The sequence below is a fragment of the Kryptolebias marmoratus genome, linkage group LG4 (assembly GCF_001649575.2).
Source record: "Kryptolebias marmoratus isolate JLee-2015 linkage group LG4, ASM164957v2, whole genome shotgun sequence".
Classification (NCBI taxonomy): domain Eukaryota; kingdom Metazoa; phylum Chordata; class Actinopteri; order Cyprinodontiformes; family Rivulidae; genus Kryptolebias; species Kryptolebias marmoratus.
Window position 1 is genome coordinate 1,294,276 of NC_051433.1, and position 18,925 is coordinate 1,313,200.

The following is an 18,925-nucleotide window of genomic DNA, read 5'->3' on the forward strand; positions in this document are numbered from 1 at the left end:
GCAGGAGTAAAACATGGATGCCCGAGTGAAACATGGCTGCAGGAGTAAAACATGGCTGCAGGAGTAAAACATGGCTGCAGGAGTAAAACATGGCTGCCCGAGTGAAACATGGCTGCAGGAGTAAAACATGGCTGCCCGAGTGAAACATGGCTGCAGGAGTAAAACATGGCTGCAGGAGTAAAACATGGCTGCCTGAGTGAAACATGGCTGCAGGAGTAAAACATGGCTGCCTGAGTGAAACATGGCTGCAGGAGCTAGCTGAGTTTTGCTGAGTTTTGGTCGTTCTTGCTGTGGCTGGTTAATAAAAAGCAGAATCGTGGCTGAAATGCTTCAAACCTTCGTGCAGCTTGTGGCTGGATGTTTGCTTTCTGCAGCAGATTGTTCAGGCCCGTCTCTGCAGCAGACCGCCTCCTTCCTGCCATTGTTCCACAGCTTGGAGTTTGACCTTTGACCCTGTGTGCGCTCACATTCTCCTGGTCAGGTCCATCTGAGTTGAAACAGGAAAAAAAGAGTCAGCTGAGGAGGAAATCTGTCCAAACCTGAACAACGAGGAGCGGAAATCCTGTCAGGAAAGAAAGAATTTCTCACAATCCGTCTGATCTGAGGCGGAACCCAGAAATATTTATTCCTCCATCGATACGTCCGCGTTTGGATCAAACGTCTCATCGAGTCCCCAAAGACAGAAGAAGGATCTGAGTTTGAAACGGGAACAAATAAATGAAGAATGTGGAAAATGAAGCTCGTATTCTCTGACCTGTTAGAGCTCAGAGTACGTGTTGGGGATGACTCTCAGATTTTACCTCCATATGTATAAAACTGGCTGAGTTACAGTCATGTCTGTGGCGGCCATCTTGGATCAGCTTGACTTCAAAGGGTAGTCGGTTCTGTGATTACTTTCTGAGAGGAAAGGAAGCTGCAGGTTGTTTTCTTGGATCAGACGGAAACAACTGGACATCCGAGAGAAGTTCATCAAATCAACAAAACTTCAAACTGGTCAACATCAAACTGTTCCTGCGAACAAACTACAAAAAATTAAACATATTCTTGACCCGCGAGCAGCAGAAGGTTCTGAGGGTCCCACATGCTCATCTTTATGTTTCTGCAGGTTTCATGGAGGAGATAAAGAAGTTAAAGAACCTCACTTCCTGTTTGGGAGCGAGAACTCTGAGCTCAGATACAATGGAAGTCAATGAGAGTTTGGGTGTGACCTCTGACCTCTGGGAGGATTTGAGATAAAACCGTCAGCCTGTCTTTAGAGTGTCTAAGTGTTCAGGTTTCTGTCTGTTAGTAAAATATCTTCTGAGCCACTGGATGGATTTTATTGTAGCTGTCAGAAAGAAATCACTGGAGGCGCATCTACGACCCGATTCAGGACGATTCAGAACCAAAACGGACTCAAACTCAGTCAGATTCACAGATATTCAGATAAAACTTTGGTGAACAACTAAACACAGTTTCTGTAGTTACTATCAGCTGTTTATTCTGTCTTTTCTGCCACAAGAGGAGAACTGTTCTGAGGTCAGACGGGTTCAAACCATCCACCCAGCCTCTCTGATGGTATGGGGGTGCATGGGCAGCTTACACATCTGGTTACCTGTGAAGACAATGGGTTAATAAGATTTACCACCATTCATTCTGTTTGTATTCACATTTTACACAACGTTCCGTTTTAAAATAAGCTTTTCCTTGTTTTATTTTTGAAGTTTGAAGTAAAGTGGTGAAACAGTCGAAACGTTTTCTGTGATTAAACTCTTCCCGGCGTCGGTGGAACCAGGAGGAGGAGGAGATGACCTCTGCTGGGAGGTTCCCTCTCTGCCGCGTTCTGCTTTTCTTTCTCCCCGCAGCTCAGAGGGAAGCAGAAACACTGCGCTCGAGGGGGAAACCGGTTGTAATTAGTTGTTTATTTACTCCCATCATGCTTGAAGGGCGTAAAGAATCCCGCTGATAAAACTATAAAAGCCTGGATCCACCCTGTTATTATCAAAACTTTTATGTTTTTTATAAGTTTTTGCCAGGAGGAGCAGGTTACTTTCAGTTTTCTAACACTTGCTCCTGCGGGAAACCTTGCATGTTTTCAGTTTCCCCTGCACAGAGGATGTTGTTATCTGTGTTTTTTCCTGAAGATTGGAGCAGTTAGACGTTAACGACTGACTGAAGGCTGATGTTTGAGGTTTCCTCTCTGGTTGAGCCATGCTGCTGTTTCTGCTGCTGCTGAATTTCTGCATCCAAACTTCGGGACAAGAGCAGGTACGTCCGCTTTCTGAGGTCAGATCCAGCTCTTCAAGGAGACAATATTTATAATCCTCCTCAGTTTTTAAACAATATATTTATGTTTTACTTGTTTTATACAACCTGAAGCCGTTTCTGGTGAATGAATGAAAGATCGTCTGTAAAGATGAGTGACAGCTTGACAAAATAAAACTTAAAATTACTGCAGATTAAAACGTTATTAAAGCAGATACTGATGTTCAGTGTTTGTGTGTCTGTTAGCAAAATATCCTAGGAACAAATTCTAATAAAACTCAATCACCGGATGCACGTCTACAACTCAACTCAACTAAAGATGGCTGCCAAAGCTAAGCAACTTTAAAAACACATAAATTGCTATGACCCTAATTTTACAGATATTGACCTAAAGTTTGGTGTGGTAGTAGCTGAGAGTGATCCTCAACAGCTGGACAGGAGTCTTCATGGACTGTGATGTTTACAGACAACATCTGTAGTGAGAGTAGGGAGCAACAGGAAGCTGCTCAGGAGGAGGAGATGAGGAAGAGCACCGAGGAAGTTTGTGGATGGAGTGAAGATGGATCTGCAGAGGGTCGGTGTGACAGAGGAGGATTCTGGGAGATGTAGGCCTTGAAGTTCTGATAAAAACCAGGATTAAAATCAGACTCTAATCTCATGAGACAGACGGTGAGACAATCAGGATCAAACGATCAAATCACTGGTTCCCACAGTGCACTCCTGGAAACTCCTCGCTGAATAACGTTTGTTCAAACTGGAGATTTTCTAACTAAATTTACTCCTCAAAGACTCCATATAGATGTGGTATTTTACCAAATCATGATTACAGTCAAGAAACATAATTATCGTCATTATTGAAATAATTATCTGTAAAATGTTTGGATCATATTAATGCCTGAAAGACAGGAATGGAATAATAAGACAATGAAATACAAATAAAATGGGACAAATAATGACTTTTATTCAAACGTACATTTTCCTTTTTATCACAGTTGCATGTTTGACTGACGTCTGCGTGAATCGATTCCTCCACAGTAAACGAAACCATATTTTGTTGAACTCCTTCCATCTTATGTCTCTTCTTCTCTCCTTTCATCGCAAACAGAGAGAAACAAACAGGAAGAGGAAGTGAAGCTGCAGGAGTTAGGAAACGAGGAGAGGCTGTAAATATAAACAGAAATGAGACGAAACAAACAGAGAAAGTGTGAAAACGACTGGATCTAACAAAACCTTCCACTTTATAAACAAACAACACTTGTTGATAGTGTTTACAAGAGAAAAAAGATGTTGGATATGTTTCCAACAGTTAATACGCTTCTTAAAGATCTCCAAATATAATAATCTGAGCGGCAGACTGTGATCTGAGCATCAATTAAAGCAGTTTTGTGTTTTCTAAGATCAGTTAGCGGTGGCAGACAGTTCTTTATTTAACATTTATTCTGCAGCTTTGCCTCCCTGATGTCATTTTCCTGTGTGTATAAATCATCACACGTCCCTCCTGGTTGCTCCTTCAGACTCCTGCTCCCGGTCGCTGCGATGTCCTGCAGAGGCTGGACGTTTACACAGACTGCACCTCCTGCGCCGCCGCCCTCACCGCCAGCTGCCCGCACGGGTTCACCAAGGTTCACACGTCCAACTGCAGGTACAGAACCCGGGGCAGAACCTCCATCCACTCAGGTTCATAGATGTGGCATAATCATGCTTCCTTCTGTGCAGGAGTTAACCCAGGCTGGTTTACTTGTCATGAGATGTTTGCTTCAGTATAAATATAAACTTAATAAAGCCTCTCTTGTAGTTTAAACTTCTGAGGACTCAGAGGTCACCGAGGGGTCAAAGGGTGCCAGGGGTGGATAAGAATCACCCTGAGACCCTGAAGGACTCGAACATCATCTGTGGAGTGGCAGACCAGGGTTTTAAGAAAGTCAAGGGTGTTAGGCCGATCGTTGAGCCTCAGATTCAGGAGGAGCAGGGTGGCTTCGGTCCGGGTCCAGATCTTCAGCCTTGCAGAGTTGCTAAGGAGGTCTGGATTCTTCTTATGATTGTGAGCTGACTCACAAGATTCTCAACTGGGAAAAGGTGAAATGCTCCTTCTCGGTTGGGTTGAGTGTTTGCTTCAAGCAGAGTTAAGTATGTGGGAGTCTTGAGATGGACCAACGTCTTCAGTAATCAGGTCTTCGCTCTGGTCTGTCATGAAGGAGCTGAGCTAAAAGACAAAACTCTTAATTTACTGGTTTGTTCACGTTCCAACCCTCACCTACGCTCACGAGGTTTGGATCAGGAATATAAATCCTCTCTGGAGCACCTGAGGATCCTCCAGGAGGAGGTCCGGGTTTCCCTCCTGGACCAGAAGAACTCTCACTACGACCCGGCGGTATCCTAATCTGACCCATTATAAATTTATGTTTTCTGTTTTATTCTCTAAAGCAACAACATTTTATTGAGCCTTTAATTTCTTATACATTTTAAATATATTTTAATATTTTGAAACATTTTTTTAAATGTTTAATATTTGGAGCAGCTTGTTGAAATAAATCAGTAAAATCTGCACAATTTAGGTCATAAATGTAATGTGTGAATATAAAAAGTGTTTTCAGTCTGTATGTTTTGTAACATTGTGAGATAAATATTAAAGTTAAAGTTGAACATAACTTTTAAAAAATGTTTCCTGAATAGTTTTAATGTTAATAATCTCTCCCCTGGTGCAAACAACGTCATGTTGGCTGATACAGAAAAACAAGAGTTTCTTTTTATCACCTATCGTACAGACTGTGTCTAATTGTTCAGATCTTGTTTTGTTTGCAGCAGGACTGATCTGAACCGTTTCTGCTCTTCATGTCCTCCGCAGCTATCAGGTGCAGGTCGGCAGCCGGGACCTGGAGCTGCAGGGATGTCAGCACCTCTGTGTGAAGACCTTCCTGCATCCACAGTGCTGCCCCGGACACTGGGGTCCGCTTTGTCTCTGTGAGTCGCTCAGATCGCATCTTTAACAGGCTGCGTTAAAAAAACCCAGCTTCCTCGAGTCCGAACGCTGACGGTGCAGACAACTCAGAAACAGAAATGAGTCGGCTTAAATGGTTTGATTCATCAGTGATTCATTTCCATGGAATCCTTGGAATCTTTAGGAGTGTTTTCCAAGAAAAGAGAACAAATTTGGAAATGATTTAGAAGAAACCTGCATGTTGCCTCAAACTGTAGTGCCACATTCTCGGGTTGTACTTTATTCTTTATTTTCCCGTCATCCTTTTCAAAACACATAGCTGCTGTTTTTCTCAAGTCAAAAGTTTCACAAGAATGTTGGCTCCATCTGAAAAACACTTTATGGTGGCACAAAATACAGCCTGGTGTGTTTCTGGTGATTACCTGATGAGTACATGATTAGTACCCGCTAAATACTCAGAAAGTACTTGGTGCGTACCCATATGTACGTACCGGGATCGTACATATCAGGCAACTAATGTACCCGGTACATACGCAGTACATATGTACCTAGTACGTACTGGATTAAAACCTGAAACTTGCAAGGTTTGTACTCAATAAGTATCAGGTACATACTGGGTTGTATTCTTTATTTCTACCCTTTCAGTTTTTAAATTCTGACAAATTCTGACAAACCTATCTGTACCTGATTATCAGGAGCATGTTTTAGTGATTTGCATAAATGTTTTTTCTTTTGGAGCGAAGTTTCAAGCCTTCCTGTGTCTCACCTTTTCTGAAAGCATGGCTGCAATCCGATCCAGTCTCAAATTAGTCATTACTTTAATAAAACACCTTGGTAATGGGTTTTTAATAATGTTAAAGCTTCGTTTCCTCCCTTTGAGAGAGTGATTCATGAGCTCATTTCTTATTATTTGCCTGGCAGGTTTTGTCGTTGTCTTTCAGTTGAATAAATTTGTAGTTAATAGCTCTTTGGGGATCCCCTTGATGAAAAAAGCTCTTTCATAAAGGCCAACTTGATTTATTTTGGCATTCAACTAAAAAAATCTGATTTTTACAAAAAGCTGTAATTATACAAATAGGTTGCAAGTGTCTGATTATTAAATAAAAAAGCATTCCTCTGACAAACTTCAGTAAAAAAAAATCTGTTGAACTTTTGACCATTTATATAATGTATAAGAAAGTTTACCATTTTATGAAATGAAAAAACAAATAATTCAGTCATTTTTCAGTCTTTCACAGCCAAAGTTTGTTGTGTATTTTTAATTTTATTTACAAATTTTTTGTTAGAAGATAAAAAAATTCATACAAATGTAGAATATTAGAAATACAGAGATAACATACAAAACAATCCGCCTACGTCATAACTAAAAGGTGGGGCGTAAACGTCTATCAGCACTTTCGATTGGCTTGTTGAATGACGGACACTTTTTTTCCACCAATCACAAATTAGATGGTTGAACCCTGAGCTTCTCGGTCGCGTGACCTGGCCCTACCTGAACGCTCCAAAGTTTGGTCTTCTAAGGTAAAATAAAGTAAAATTACTTGTTTATATTTTGTAGGCATCCAGTTTATTTAATTACTGCATTTTGGAGATGTTAGGGTATGTTTGTGAGATAAAACCAACATCAGGTTAATGTGGCGGTAACAGTGTAGGAGAAGGCGCTTGTTAGCCTATTAGCCTGTTAGCCTGCTAATTTCCGTCTGCGTCACACCTTAGCTTCAATTTATAATTTTCAGCTAACCTGCTGTTAAATGCAAAAACATAAAAACCAGAATCGAAACGTGAGTGAAGGAGGCATATTAATTTTGCTTGTGTTGTAAAGGCTAAGGTGTTAGTTTACACTTGGAAACACTTACAGCCGTATTGGTGTTTGTCATTATGCTAACGAGGCTAATTTATTTAGCATCAGCTGTTTTGTTTCAAAAATAATTATTTGGTTAAATTTATTTTTACAGGTAAAACAAGAGCGTAATTTATAGTATGTGTTTTTAATTTGGAGTATTTTGGTAATTCACATTTCTAATAAAATTACTAAAATGTATTTGGCTAACAGTATAAACTATAATATTTCCAATCAGACTGTTGTATTGGGGTGACTCTCAGCTACTACCACTCCAGACTTTAGCTCAATATCTGTAAAAGTGACTGAGTTAAAGCCATTTTGTGTTTAAGGTCAATCAACTGTGGTTTTCCTGTTAGAAAGCCTGTCTTTGTTTAGAATAACAATCTGGTTCCTAACTTTTTTAGATAAAGTATTTCCAGCTTTGATTGAGCTAATTTGTTATCGAAGTGTTTGTGCTGCTAAGATATTCAGTTTCATTTTTTTGGGGAAGAAAGCAGTGAAGCAATGTATTCATTTACATAATTAAATGTTGCCTTTCAGCAGGGATTTTGTCTCAGAATCAAAATACAAACAGAATTGATCCGACAACACTGGACTTAAAATAAATGAGAAAGCAGCAAAGTTTTAAATAAATCAGGGCTACAGTAAATTTAAGAATGTTGTGGTTTTAAGGCTCTACCTTTTGATGGATCTAACTTTGTTTGAGCCTCTTTAACATGTTGTTAAAGCTTGCGTATTCAAACAAACAAAACATAAATGATTTTTAATCTTGGTTTTGTCCGTGTTTGCAGCCTGTCCCAGCTGGTCGGGGAGAACCTGTAACTTCAACGGCGTCTGTGTCGATGGAGACGTTGGAAACGGCACCTGCGTCTGTAAAGTCAGTTTACGATTTTTAAATTTTATTTATTCTATAACTCCTCCAAGGAGGTGTTTGTTTGTCTGTGCACAAGATTACTCAAAACATGACAAACAGTTTTTGATTATATTTTCAGGAAATGTTGAGGTTGTCACAAAGAACAAACGATTAAATTCTGGTTCTGATCGGGATCACGGTCCGGTTCCTAGAAGGTTCTAATGACTCTTTGTCTGAGGCGGACGTTTGGATCTAATATTTATAAAATATACTGTTAGTAATAATAAAATATGGTTTTATGATGTTACATTTCACAAACCTGCCAGCTGATTGTTGTTCATTCATTTAAGCTTATATTTCCTTATTCTACATTTAACTCTTTTATTTTTATGACATTTTTAAAGGATGTTCATTTCTGTTTCCAAATTTTTCTTATTCCAGGAAATGCTGTATTTACAACAATACATGATGACTTTAATTTACTGCTGTCACATTTATTTTACTGCCTTTTTTGTGTACGTTGATTATTCAGATAATTAGTGGTTCTCTGACTAAGCTGGGCCCAGATAATGAAAGAACACTGCCTGCGATCACAACATCCAACCCTAGTTTTTATGAGATTATCTTTGTGCTACAAAGACATCTGAGGTTAATGTACTCGAGTGGAGTCTGAGCTGCTCTGCTGATTTAAATGACTTCAAGTAGCTTTTACTGAAACATAATCAGAAAAACCACTGACTGAACCGATGCGCTCAGATGTGTTTATGATGGGCTGTAATTTACTGTCAGGATGACAGGAGATGTTAGCATGACACAGATTTTTAACTAAATTCTGTTGTTAGTCAGTATGGGTGGTAATAGCATGTTTTTTGTGAGTTTTGTAAATGTAAATCTTTTTCCTGTCCTCAGGAGGGTTTTTCTGGTTTCGCCTGTCATGAATGTAAAAATCCAAACGCCTTTGGGAAACAGTGTGATAAAGGTAGGCTGGATCGCCCCACTGTGATGATGTTGTGATAACATTTGGAAAGCGTGTCACTTTGTGTCTGTACAGTGTGTGACTGCGTGAACGGAGTGTGTAATAAAGGTCCAGACGGTGACGGGGAGTGTTTGTGTCAGCCACCGTACGTCGGGAAGCGCTGCGACCAGAGTAAGACCTCGATTCTGTTTCACATAAACTGGACTGGATCTCATCAGACTGTAAGATGACAAGATTACCGTAATAAATGTTCACAGTGAGCAACAGATGCAAGGGCTGCAGCCCCTACTCGTACTGCAAAGGAGATGAAGACAGCGCCGTATGTGAATGTTTGCCTGGATACAGGACGATGTTACAGAATAAATGTGCAAGTAAGAACTCACCAGCTTTCAGCTGAAACTGTTATTTAGGCCTGTTTTTCACTAAACTGGTTTTAGTTTGATCTCAAGCAAATAAAAGGAGAAGAACTGCACATTTCAGAATACTAGTTGTTGTGTAGATATATATATTTATACCCACTGAACAGATGTTAAAGGAGTTTACTCACTGCAAACTATAAAATCAAACAAAGGTTATTCTGAAATAAATCAAATGGAGCCGTTTGAAAGAGTTGATCTGGTCGTTTTCCAGATTTATGGATGTGCAGGAATGCACTTCGTGTAAACAAAGCACTCGGCTAAATCCGCTGAAAACCACTTAGAAGCTCGAATCACACGGCTGCTCGCCATCAGGCCGGCTGTAGGCTGTGTTGGTAAACAAATATGGTGGAATCAGACAGGGGTGGAGCATCGGAGAAGATGTTTAGGTGGAAATGTACGAGTGAGTCTGCCGCTAAAGAAAAGAAGAAGACAACTGTCAGGTTTCCAGCAGGACGGTGGAGCAACGTAAAGACAGATCTCACATCTAAACACTGTTTCAACCTAACCTATCTCTGTCTGCAAACTTTACTCAACAAATCTGAGCAGAAACACACATCAACACATCAAAACCGTCCGACTTCTTTATCCCAAACGGCTCCTCCATGGACACCACCCTTCGTTGACCCGTTTCTGTAGATAAACACGTGGGAGGTGGCAGAAGGTCACAAATGTTGCTCAAAAGTTTTTAATTTAAAGACACATTAACCTTCGATATGAGAAGAGAATCGTGCAGGTTCTGTTTCTTCACGATTTTGTTTTTGACGGGTCTTCATGACTTAAAGAATCTGATCTGACCTGAGTTTGTTTTTCTGCTCAGAGGTTTGCTCAACGTCGGACTGTGACGTCAACGCTCAGTGCTCCTTAAAGGGATCAAAGGTCACATGCGTCTGTAAGCCCAACTACGAGGGCGACGGCAGGATCTGCGTACCCCAAAACCCATGTTTAGAGAACAACGGAGGGTGTCCCATCAACTCCACCGTTTGTGTCTTCAAAGGTCCCAACAAGGTGGGGATCAGTCCAAATAAAACCACGAACTGAGCTTGAGTTAACAAGTGTCTCTGCTAACGAGTGTCTCTGCTAACGAGCGTCTCTGTTTCTCAGTCGAGCTGTGAGTGTATGGCGGGCATGTCGCCTCTCGGTGGCGGCCCTGAGTTTGGCTGCCAGCTCCTGTCTGCCTGCACCCCTGATTCCTGTGACCCCACAGCTGTCTGTCAGACTGGACTGGATGGAAACCCCAGGTCAGGCAGGTTCCTTCGGTCCTGATCCAGTCCTCGTGTCTTTATATTTTCCTTCCTGTCAGACTTCCCTGTAATCTTTTAAACTGGCCTGGATCAGTTCTACAGTTTCTGAAGATACTTTAAAGGTTTTATTTAGACTTTGGCTGCTTTTTTACTCAGTTTCAGCCCCAGTACTTGAACATTTTTTATTAGTTTAAGTCACTTAACTCTTACCTTTGAATCATTCAGGCAAAAATAAAATTCATCTTTGTTTATAGAGCACATTTAAAACAACTGAAGTTGACCAAAGTGCTGTACAAAACCATAAAACGATTAAAACAAAGACATGAATAGCCAAAAATATAAAATAAATGAGACAGAAAAGAAAATAACACAAAGTATAAATGTAAGCTAAAACACAAAAAGCAAAAGAAAATACAGAAAGCTGTTTTTAAAGCTTCATCAGATGAGACTCACTTGATTCAGAGTGGAAGTTGTTCCACAGCTTTATGGCCTGATCTCCCTTACCGACTAATCTAGAACGTAGAACATCTAAAAGGAGCTGCTCAGAAGATCTAAGACTAAGGATTTAAATACGGGCAGATCAGTTTGGATTTAAAGCTCCTAAACTCAAGGGATGAACCAAAGACAACTAAGCAAAGAGAAGTTTTTGTTTTCGTCTCTTTGTTCCAAACATCCTGCAGCTGAAGCACGATTCAGCTGCACACATTTAATGTGTTCAGATCGTATGAATGAACTCGTGTTGATTTCTACGCCTTTATTTCCCGTGGATCAGGTGTGTGTGTGAAGCGGTGCAGATTGGAGACGGCCGCCGTTGCTACGGTAACCTGATGGAGCGCCTCATCGATCTGGACTCGAGTGGCAGCCAGAGAGAGAACCTGACCGGCGCCGTCGCCTTGTTCGGTAAAACAAAACACAGCTGTGCTCCACCAACCCACAGGTTCCTGATTCTGGAAACATTTCACGGTTTGGAGAAGAAACTTTATTTATATAAGAGTTAAAGCAGGGGCATCAAACTCCCGGCCTCGAGGCTACGCTGTCCTGGAAGTTTTAGGTGTTTCTGCTCCGACACACCTGATTCAAACAGTTTAATTATCTCCTCACCGAATCATCAGGTTCTCCAGAAGCATGTCCTCAAATCACTCGTTTAAAGCAGGTGTTTTAAATCAAGAACACGTCTAAAACCTGCAGGAGAGCGGCCCCCTAGAAACACCTTTTTTCACTTGTGAGTTAAAGGATTTGTGTTGACACAAAACTCCTGGTGTTGTTTGGGTCACCAGGAACTCTCAGGCTTTATTTGAGACAGCTGAGATAAACAGGTTCAGCACTCGTTTGTCATCGAGCGATGGAGCCGTTTTTCTCTTGATCCAGTTTAGGAAGCAAAATGTAAAGATTGTTTGTGTTTGTTTTCTGTGTTAATGAACAGATGTGTTGTTTTGCAGAGAGAGGCTGTTCGATAATTCTGAGTCACTCCGGGCCGCTCACCGTCTTTGTCCCGTTGCTGAAGCAGCCTCTGACTGTAGGTCTCCTCTCAGCATCATCATCATCTCTTTGTGTTTACTGTCTCTTTGTCCTCAGTTTGGCTGTTAAACAGCTTCTTCCCTTCAACCATACCACTGAACCAAAGAAAAGGAAGCATGTATTTATCGTATCGACTCTGATTTTTCAGATTATATCAGCAAAATGCAGTTTTAGATTTAAGGAAACCAACAGAAAACATTTATAAATTTCTGTTTTCAAGGAAGAGTTGAAACCAAAATTTGAATTCATGGACTTAAAAGTGATCTTTTTTCTTTACTTGGTAATTCTGGTTCATTTACATCATAAAATAAAAATGTAGGATGGTGTGATTTTTCTTAATCATCCGACCCTCTGACGTCTAAAACTGTTTCTGCCAGCTGATCAGTAAATAAATGATCATTGATCTGCTGTGTGTGCAGGGTGTTAATGAGGAGGTGGTGTGTAAAAACCACCTGATCCTGGGTCAGCATCTCTACAGAGACCTGCAGGGACGAGACGTTACGCTTTACGGAGGAGAAAAAATGAGGGTCAAAGCAAATCAGGTAATTATTCATGAGCAGATGGTCTAATTTCAGAACAAATCAAGACGTTTTATAAGTTTTGTGTATGAGCCAGAGCAGGAATGGTTCTTTTCTTTCCTCGTAGAAATAAAAGATAAAAGTTTAACATCTTGTTGTTCCAAAATGCTGATTTGTCTTAAAACAGTCTAAAAACAAACCATCGGTTCTTAGACTGGACCAGAATCTTACCGTATGGATATTAAATGTTTTAAATCAAGCTGAATGAAGGAAATTAAACTTTTCAATGTGTTTAAAGGTTCAAATAATTGAAAGATAGAAACATGTGGACAATAAAATGCTTTTAATTAGATTTTTATTCATTCAAACATCAGAAAAAGTCATTTTCCTTCTTTGTTACAGAGATAATTAATCACAACAGTTCAGTGTTTTTAATCTGACGTTTTACAGATGTTTGCATCACACAAAGAAAATAAGATAAAATAAGCATCGTTTTAAACTTATATATTCCTTCAAAGCATAAAAATAAAAATCACTGTTCTTAAACCATAAAAATAATATCAAATGTTAAAAATGAATATTTACTCATTTCTTTTTTGTTTAGTATTTGGTCAGATTCCGTCATGTTTGATTATTTTTTTGTCTAATTTTGTCACATATTAAAAACAAATATAGGCTTTTAAAAGTTGTTCTTTCTCAAGAAAAAAGGTAAAGACTCGTCATGATTTCAGATGTTTTTCCTTCCTATCAGATAAAATAATTTAATGTTAAGTCAGATTTAGAGTTTTTGTCTGATTTTGGATTTAAAAGCCGTAACAACAACATTTAAAATATATTTCTGTTGCTTTTATCATAATAAAACATGAACGAGTAAATGTACATTATCTGCAAGACGGCAACTACTTAAGATTTATAAATAAAGTACTTTAAGTGTTAGATGTATATAAATTTTATATAAAGTATAATATAAAATATATATAGTACAATATAAAGTACAGCTGATATAGTGATATATTTTATCATAAATCTTTAAATTGAAACACCTGATTCAGTAATTCAGATTTTTCTCATGTAGACTACTCTTTCCTAACTGAAGCAAATGTTTTAATTTCCAGAGGAAACCCTAGAAGTTATAAAACCCTAAACAAAGTGTTTATTTCATAATGTTTTTTCTGCATCATGTATGTGAAAATATGGCATCAAACTTCATCCTGCAGGCTGTGATGAACTAATATGTTCTGATAAAAACAAGTTAGGCTGCTTATTTCTGTAAAAAAGCTATTCTGTTGACATAAATCCAACAAAATGATTCTTCTCACCGACCCAGTCTGTCAAATATGTTAACAAATGCAGTTATTTTGGCTTTCCAGAGGAAATCACTGAAAAAAAACCATGTCTAAAGATGTTATGGCCCAGTAAACCTAAACCTCCTTCTGTTTCAGATTAGCCTTTTCTGAAAGAAGAAACCAAAAAAGCTGTTAAATGAACCTGAATCAAAATTAGAGAGGCCAGACTGAAATGGTTTGGACATGTCCAGAGGAGGGACAGAGGGATGTTAGAGACAAAGAGGACAGATATGGATGCAGTTAGAGAGGACAGAGTTAGATGGAGGAGGAAAAGGGACCAGTCCAAAGAAGAAGACGATCTAAACCCAGTAATCCTTCAGGTCCAGCATTAGCAGAAAGCATTCATCATAAAACAGATAAAATCTGTGATGTTTCTGATCACAACCTTCTTAATTGTGTTTTTGCACCGTCACAGAGACTCTGACGGGTAAAACCCTCACTGGCAGAGGATTCTCGGTGTAAATGTAAGGAAACAGGGTGTTGGTGAAGTTGTGTGTGAAGGTGTGTATGTTTGTGTTGGTGTCATAATCGGAGAAAGACAACTTCCCCCGGTCAAAGTCCAGGAGAACTCGGATCTTGGTCACCGTCTTGCTCACCGGCAGATGTTTCTCCGGTTCTGAGGCAGAGAACGCCGTGAATTTCCCTTCAAAGAACAGAATCCTCCACAGCTGGTACTGCATGCGTCCGTTCACCGGGAGGTCCCGGCCCAGCACGCCCAGCTCCCAGTCCTGGTTCTGCCCAACGTCCACACCCCAGCTGTGAGTCCCCGAGTTAAACCCCTCCGAGTCCACCACGGAGCAGGAGAACTCGGTCCTCTCCTGGTTCCTCGGGAGCTGCTGCCGCTCTCCAGAACTGACGCCACTCAGATCATCTAACACCAAGAGTTCTGGGTCGGCTGTGTTTGGGTCCAGAATCAGAGGACTGTAGGACACGGTCTGCTTCATGTTGGTCCAGATGTTGTAGGTCAGGTTCCCCAGGTGTTTGACCACATCTATGAGAACTCCAGATACGGATTCTGGGTTGTCCAGGCTGGCGTGCTGTTGGACTCTTTTCGCTTCAGCCTTGTAGTTCTGCAGGAATGAGATGTCCTCATCTTTCAGCTCCTTCTCTGCAGCTCTGATTGCGACTGAAAGATCCGTGATGTCTGTGGTCAGAGCCTTGATCTTCTCCTTCATCGTCTAAGTCTTCTGCTCCTCTTCGTTTCTCAGAGCAGCAACCCGAACCTTCTCTTCCTGCTGCAGAAACAGGCGAAGCTTCTGAAACTGCTCCCGAATCTGCTGCTCCGTCTTCTGGGACTGGACCTTGATGAACTTCACAGTTTGATCGCAGTCTCCTCTGAACTCCTGGAGGAGCGTCAGTTTCTCCCGTAGAAGCTTCAGGGACTTCTGCAGCTCCTCTCTCTGGTCCTGTGCCACCTCATCCACGGGTCGAAACTGGTGGTTCTTGTGGGTTTTTGAATCTCGACAGACGATGCACACCGGCTCCTGGTGGTCCAGGCAGAAGATTTTGAGCTTCTCAGAGTGCAGACTGCAGAGTCGTTGCGTCTGCTCCTTCCCCTCACACAGGTTCTTTAAAGCCAAGTTACGAGGAGGGTCGCTCTTCGACGATCTCCTCTTGCAGAACGGACACTCGAGTGTTTTCTTTTCTGTCCACCATCTCTGCAGACAGGCGCTACAGAAGCTGTGGCTGCAGGACAAGATAACGGGGTCCGTAAACGTGTCATGGCAGATGGGACAAGACAGATCTTCTGCTCTGGACGACATTTTGTCTCCGAGTGAAACTAAGAACACAGAAAGCTGACAGGGAAAGTTCTCTAAAAGTTACTTTCACTTTGTCGTCGTCGCTCCTTCGAGTTATAAAGTGGAGTCTGCAGCAGGAAGTCCAGTAGTCCCAGTAATCCTAGTGTTTCCTCAGGGTTTTCAGTGGATCGAAGGTGAATGTTGCAGTTTTCTTAGTGTTTGTCTCCAGTTAAGAACAAGCAGCGATAAGCAGCTTCCTGTTTGTGAGTCAGGATGTGGGCGGAGCTTTGTCCAAATGTTCCTCCCCTCTGCGCATGTTTTTCACACCAAATAACAACCTGATAAACCTCATTTTTATCAGGTTTGTCTCAGATCCTACTTTACCGGGTTTCTTTACTTTACTTTTTGAAGTTTCCTGAATGAGAAGCAAAAAGGATCAAAGAAGAGGTCCGGTTGGCTTTGATTCGGCTCGTTTGGAGAACCACACTTCTGCATTAGCAATTAGTTTCATTATTTTTCTCACATTTCTCATCAAACTGGAGATCCTCTGTCCCATCTTCACTCCTCAGAATCCTTCACGGATATTTCTGTTGGATTAAATAATCACAGCATCACTAAATCCAAGCTGAACTCCTCAGTTAGTTGAAATAGGCTGCAATTAAACGTACATTAATTCCCAGTTTTTAATAAGTGAGAAGGATTATTTTCTATATTTATAAAATCAAATTTAAAAAAATTAACTTTCATTATCTGTATTAAATGAAATGCAGTCAAAGAAAAAACATTTAATGAAAGAAAATGAACAAACGATGCAACACAGAGTCTCAAACCCGTTCATTCAGACACAGAAGCATTCTCTAAAACGCCTCCATGTTTGTCTGTCTGTGCAGAAGTTCATCCTGATGAGCAACCCCAGCCGAGCGTACACGATCATCCAATCAGACCTGCCGGCAGCTAACGGGATCATCCACCTGATCGACCAGCCAATCACGCTCTCCGACAGGTCGCCTCGCGAGGAACAGGTGAGTTACAGATCATCCACTGACTGCGTCTGCAGCTTTTTACATGAAAACAAACAAACACAAATTGATTATCCTGTTTATTCTTAGTTTGCAGACAAGACGATTCGAGAGATTCTGACCAAAGATGAGAAATTCAACCGCTTCCTGTCTTTGGTTGATGTGAGTCTGAGGAATCCAGTTGTTTCAGTGAAAGAAACCGACATAAATCCGTCCAGAACCTTTAGTTGTGGCTTCAGACAGCCGAACGTCTGAGCTTCATTTAAATGTTGTTTATTTTCAGTAAACTAACTGTGCAGGCTGGAACTGGCTGTAAAAAAGTATATTTTCTGCTTGTAGAACTGCGGGTCTCCTCCTCCTCTCCGTGGACCAGGACCCCTCACTGTGTTCGTCCCGACTAACGAGGCTGTGGACCGAGCTCGAGACGGCAGCATCCTGTACATGCTGCACGATGTGAGGAGACGGGAAGGAGGTTTACTTTCTAACTGCGCTCTGCTTCTTCTGAACTAAAAGCACGGTTTTAGTTCCTGCAGACATGAAACGATCTGCAGCCTTCAGATTTAACTCGTTGAACAATAAAGAACTGGAAATATATTAGTTTCTTTCAATATTTCAAGATGATTGACCTTGAAAAAACTTTTTTAAACACAATTTAAAAGCTTAACTTAAATATTTAGAATTTAACTACAATTATTTATACCCATCTGCTAAAGCTTCTATTTCTTGCTTTATTTACTAAGTATTTTTAGACATGGAGTGTGAGCCCAAATAGGCCTCTACACATTAAAACCCCCCAAATTAAGCTGTTTTTTTTTCCAGAAATTAAGCTCAGAGCTGCTTAAACAGGAGCTGGGTGGATTCTTTGTCCTCAGTTTGCTGAATATAATCAAACCTTTCCATCAGTTTTTAATTTTAAGTAAAATAATCTCCACTTCTGCTGTTTGTTACCCTGAGCTAAAGCTCATTACCGCCCCCTGGTGACCTCACAGAACATTACTTTTTTAATCGGCTATGAAATGGGAAAAAATTAGCAATTAAGCAGTTTTTTAAACTACTGTCTTTATTCTGTGCGTCTCGAAATGCAGCTATGGATTAAATTGAGGGTTAAAACAATCTTATAACTGATTTTTATTGATGATCTGAGTTTTTAAATCTTTCCTGTGCTTTATTCTTTACCTCAGCTGTTTTAGGTTTGTAGCGTATTTATTTAAAATAATTTTTTAACAAATCATGATTTTTAACTGTTTTTCTTTTTTTTTTAGGCCAAATATAAACTTCAGGAGCTGCTCAGACATCATGTCTTCTCCCAGGCGGTGGTATGACCCACACATCAGTCGTTTCTTCTTGCTTTATTTTTCCTTTGACTCTGCTTTGGAAAGATGTGACGTGTTAAAACAAAAAAACTGATCTGATAATAAATGTCTGGTAAGAGGTAGACACAGACACAGATCCTAACCAAAGGAAACCAGGTGGGAACTGTACGTACAGTCACATAATCACTATAAAAGGTTTTTAAAGGAGCGTAAGAGACTTTTTGGATGAAGTTCTGTGAAGATGTTGAAGGGCCCAGTGCTTCTAAGCTTTACAAGCTTCTGGGAATAGACCCAGTCAACCATCTATCCTTTATTATTCCACAAGATGGATCTCCAGTCACACAAACAAGTGGGGTAGAAGAAAGGTGATAAGGAGGACAACTGGAGCAGAGCTGCAAACATTATTAGAAAAGGCAAAGTAAAATGGGCAGTTCATATGTTCCACCCATTTAAAGCTTGTGGTCCAGCTCTCCAAAAGGGACTGGAACTGCTTCTGGACGCTATAACTGGAATATATGTTGCTTGTCTAGCGAACAGCTATGCTCCGGTTGGGTGGAGGACACCAAAGGTTGTCCAACATGCAGAGAAGCTTCACATCCTTCCTGCTGAAGGAAATTGAGAGGTTGGTAGATCAACATGTAAGGGATGGCATCCTAATGCTGTCACCTTTAAGTCCTAAACAGAGTCAGGCCGGTCTGTCCACAGAAACAGCCTGATGTGATGATGTTTTAAGAATAAAATGCAGTCTGGCACTGAGACGATGTGTGCTTGGATGCTTCCTGGATATACAGAGGGCGTTGGACGGTGTACCTGTAGAAACTGTAGATGGAGCACTTGGCAGGAAAGGAGTTGGTTGAGTTTCTGGGTGTCTATCGAGACAGAAAGCTTAATTGGAAAAAACGTGGATGAGAAGTGCAAGAAGGCCACAACTTGCTTAGTGATGAAGAACTGCGACAAC

General features: G+C 40.6%; 2 protein-coding genes across 3 annotated transcripts in view; one reads left to right on the forward strand and one right to left on the reverse strand.

Moving 5' to 3' along the window:
* Positions 1-1,850: 1,850 nt before the first annotated feature.
* stab1 (stabilin 1) overlaps positions 1,851-18,925 on the forward strand; it is a 44,737-nt gene continuing 27,662 nt past the window's right edge. Inside the window, exons 1-16 of one of the 2 annotated variants that reach the window (XM_017439775.3) lie at positions 1,851-2,247; positions 3,759-3,886; positions 5,090-5,205; positions 7,817-7,902; positions 8,788-8,857; positions 8,930-9,025; positions 9,112-9,225; positions 10,091-10,278; positions 10,375-10,511; positions 11,287-11,414; positions 11,954-12,030; positions 12,452-12,574; positions 16,526-16,657; positions 16,745-16,816; positions 16,994-17,107; positions 17,917-17,970. In XM_017439775.3, the coding sequence (XP_017295264.1) occupies positions 2,191-2,247; positions 3,759-3,886; positions 5,090-5,205; positions 7,817-7,902; positions 8,788-8,857; positions 8,930-9,025; positions 9,112-9,225; positions 10,091-10,278; positions 10,375-10,511; positions 11,287-11,414; positions 11,954-12,030; positions 12,452-12,574; positions 16,526-16,657; positions 16,745-16,816; positions 16,994-17,107; positions 17,917-17,970 (1,692 nt within the window). In that variant the 5' untranslated portion in view covers positions 1,851-2,190. Of the gene's footprint in view, positions 2,248-3,758; positions 3,887-5,089; positions 5,206-6,631; positions 6,704-7,816; positions 7,903-8,787; positions 8,858-8,929; positions 9,026-9,111; positions 9,226-10,090; positions 10,279-10,374; positions 10,512-11,286; positions 11,415-11,953; positions 12,031-12,451; positions 12,575-16,525; positions 16,658-16,744; positions 16,817-16,993; positions 17,108-17,916; positions 17,971-18,925 lie in introns of those variants that run through there. The other variant, XM_037975280.1, reaches the window with a different exon arrangement.
* On the reverse strand, positions 13,584-15,902 carry LOC108250072 (tripartite motif-containing protein 35-like). Its single transcript, XM_037975282.1, has one exon. It carries the CDS (start codon positions 15,069-15,071, stop codon positions 14,286-14,288), a length of 786 nt encoding a protein of 261 aa, XP_037831210.1. The 5' UTR covers positions 15,072-15,902; the 3' UTR covers positions 13,584-14,285.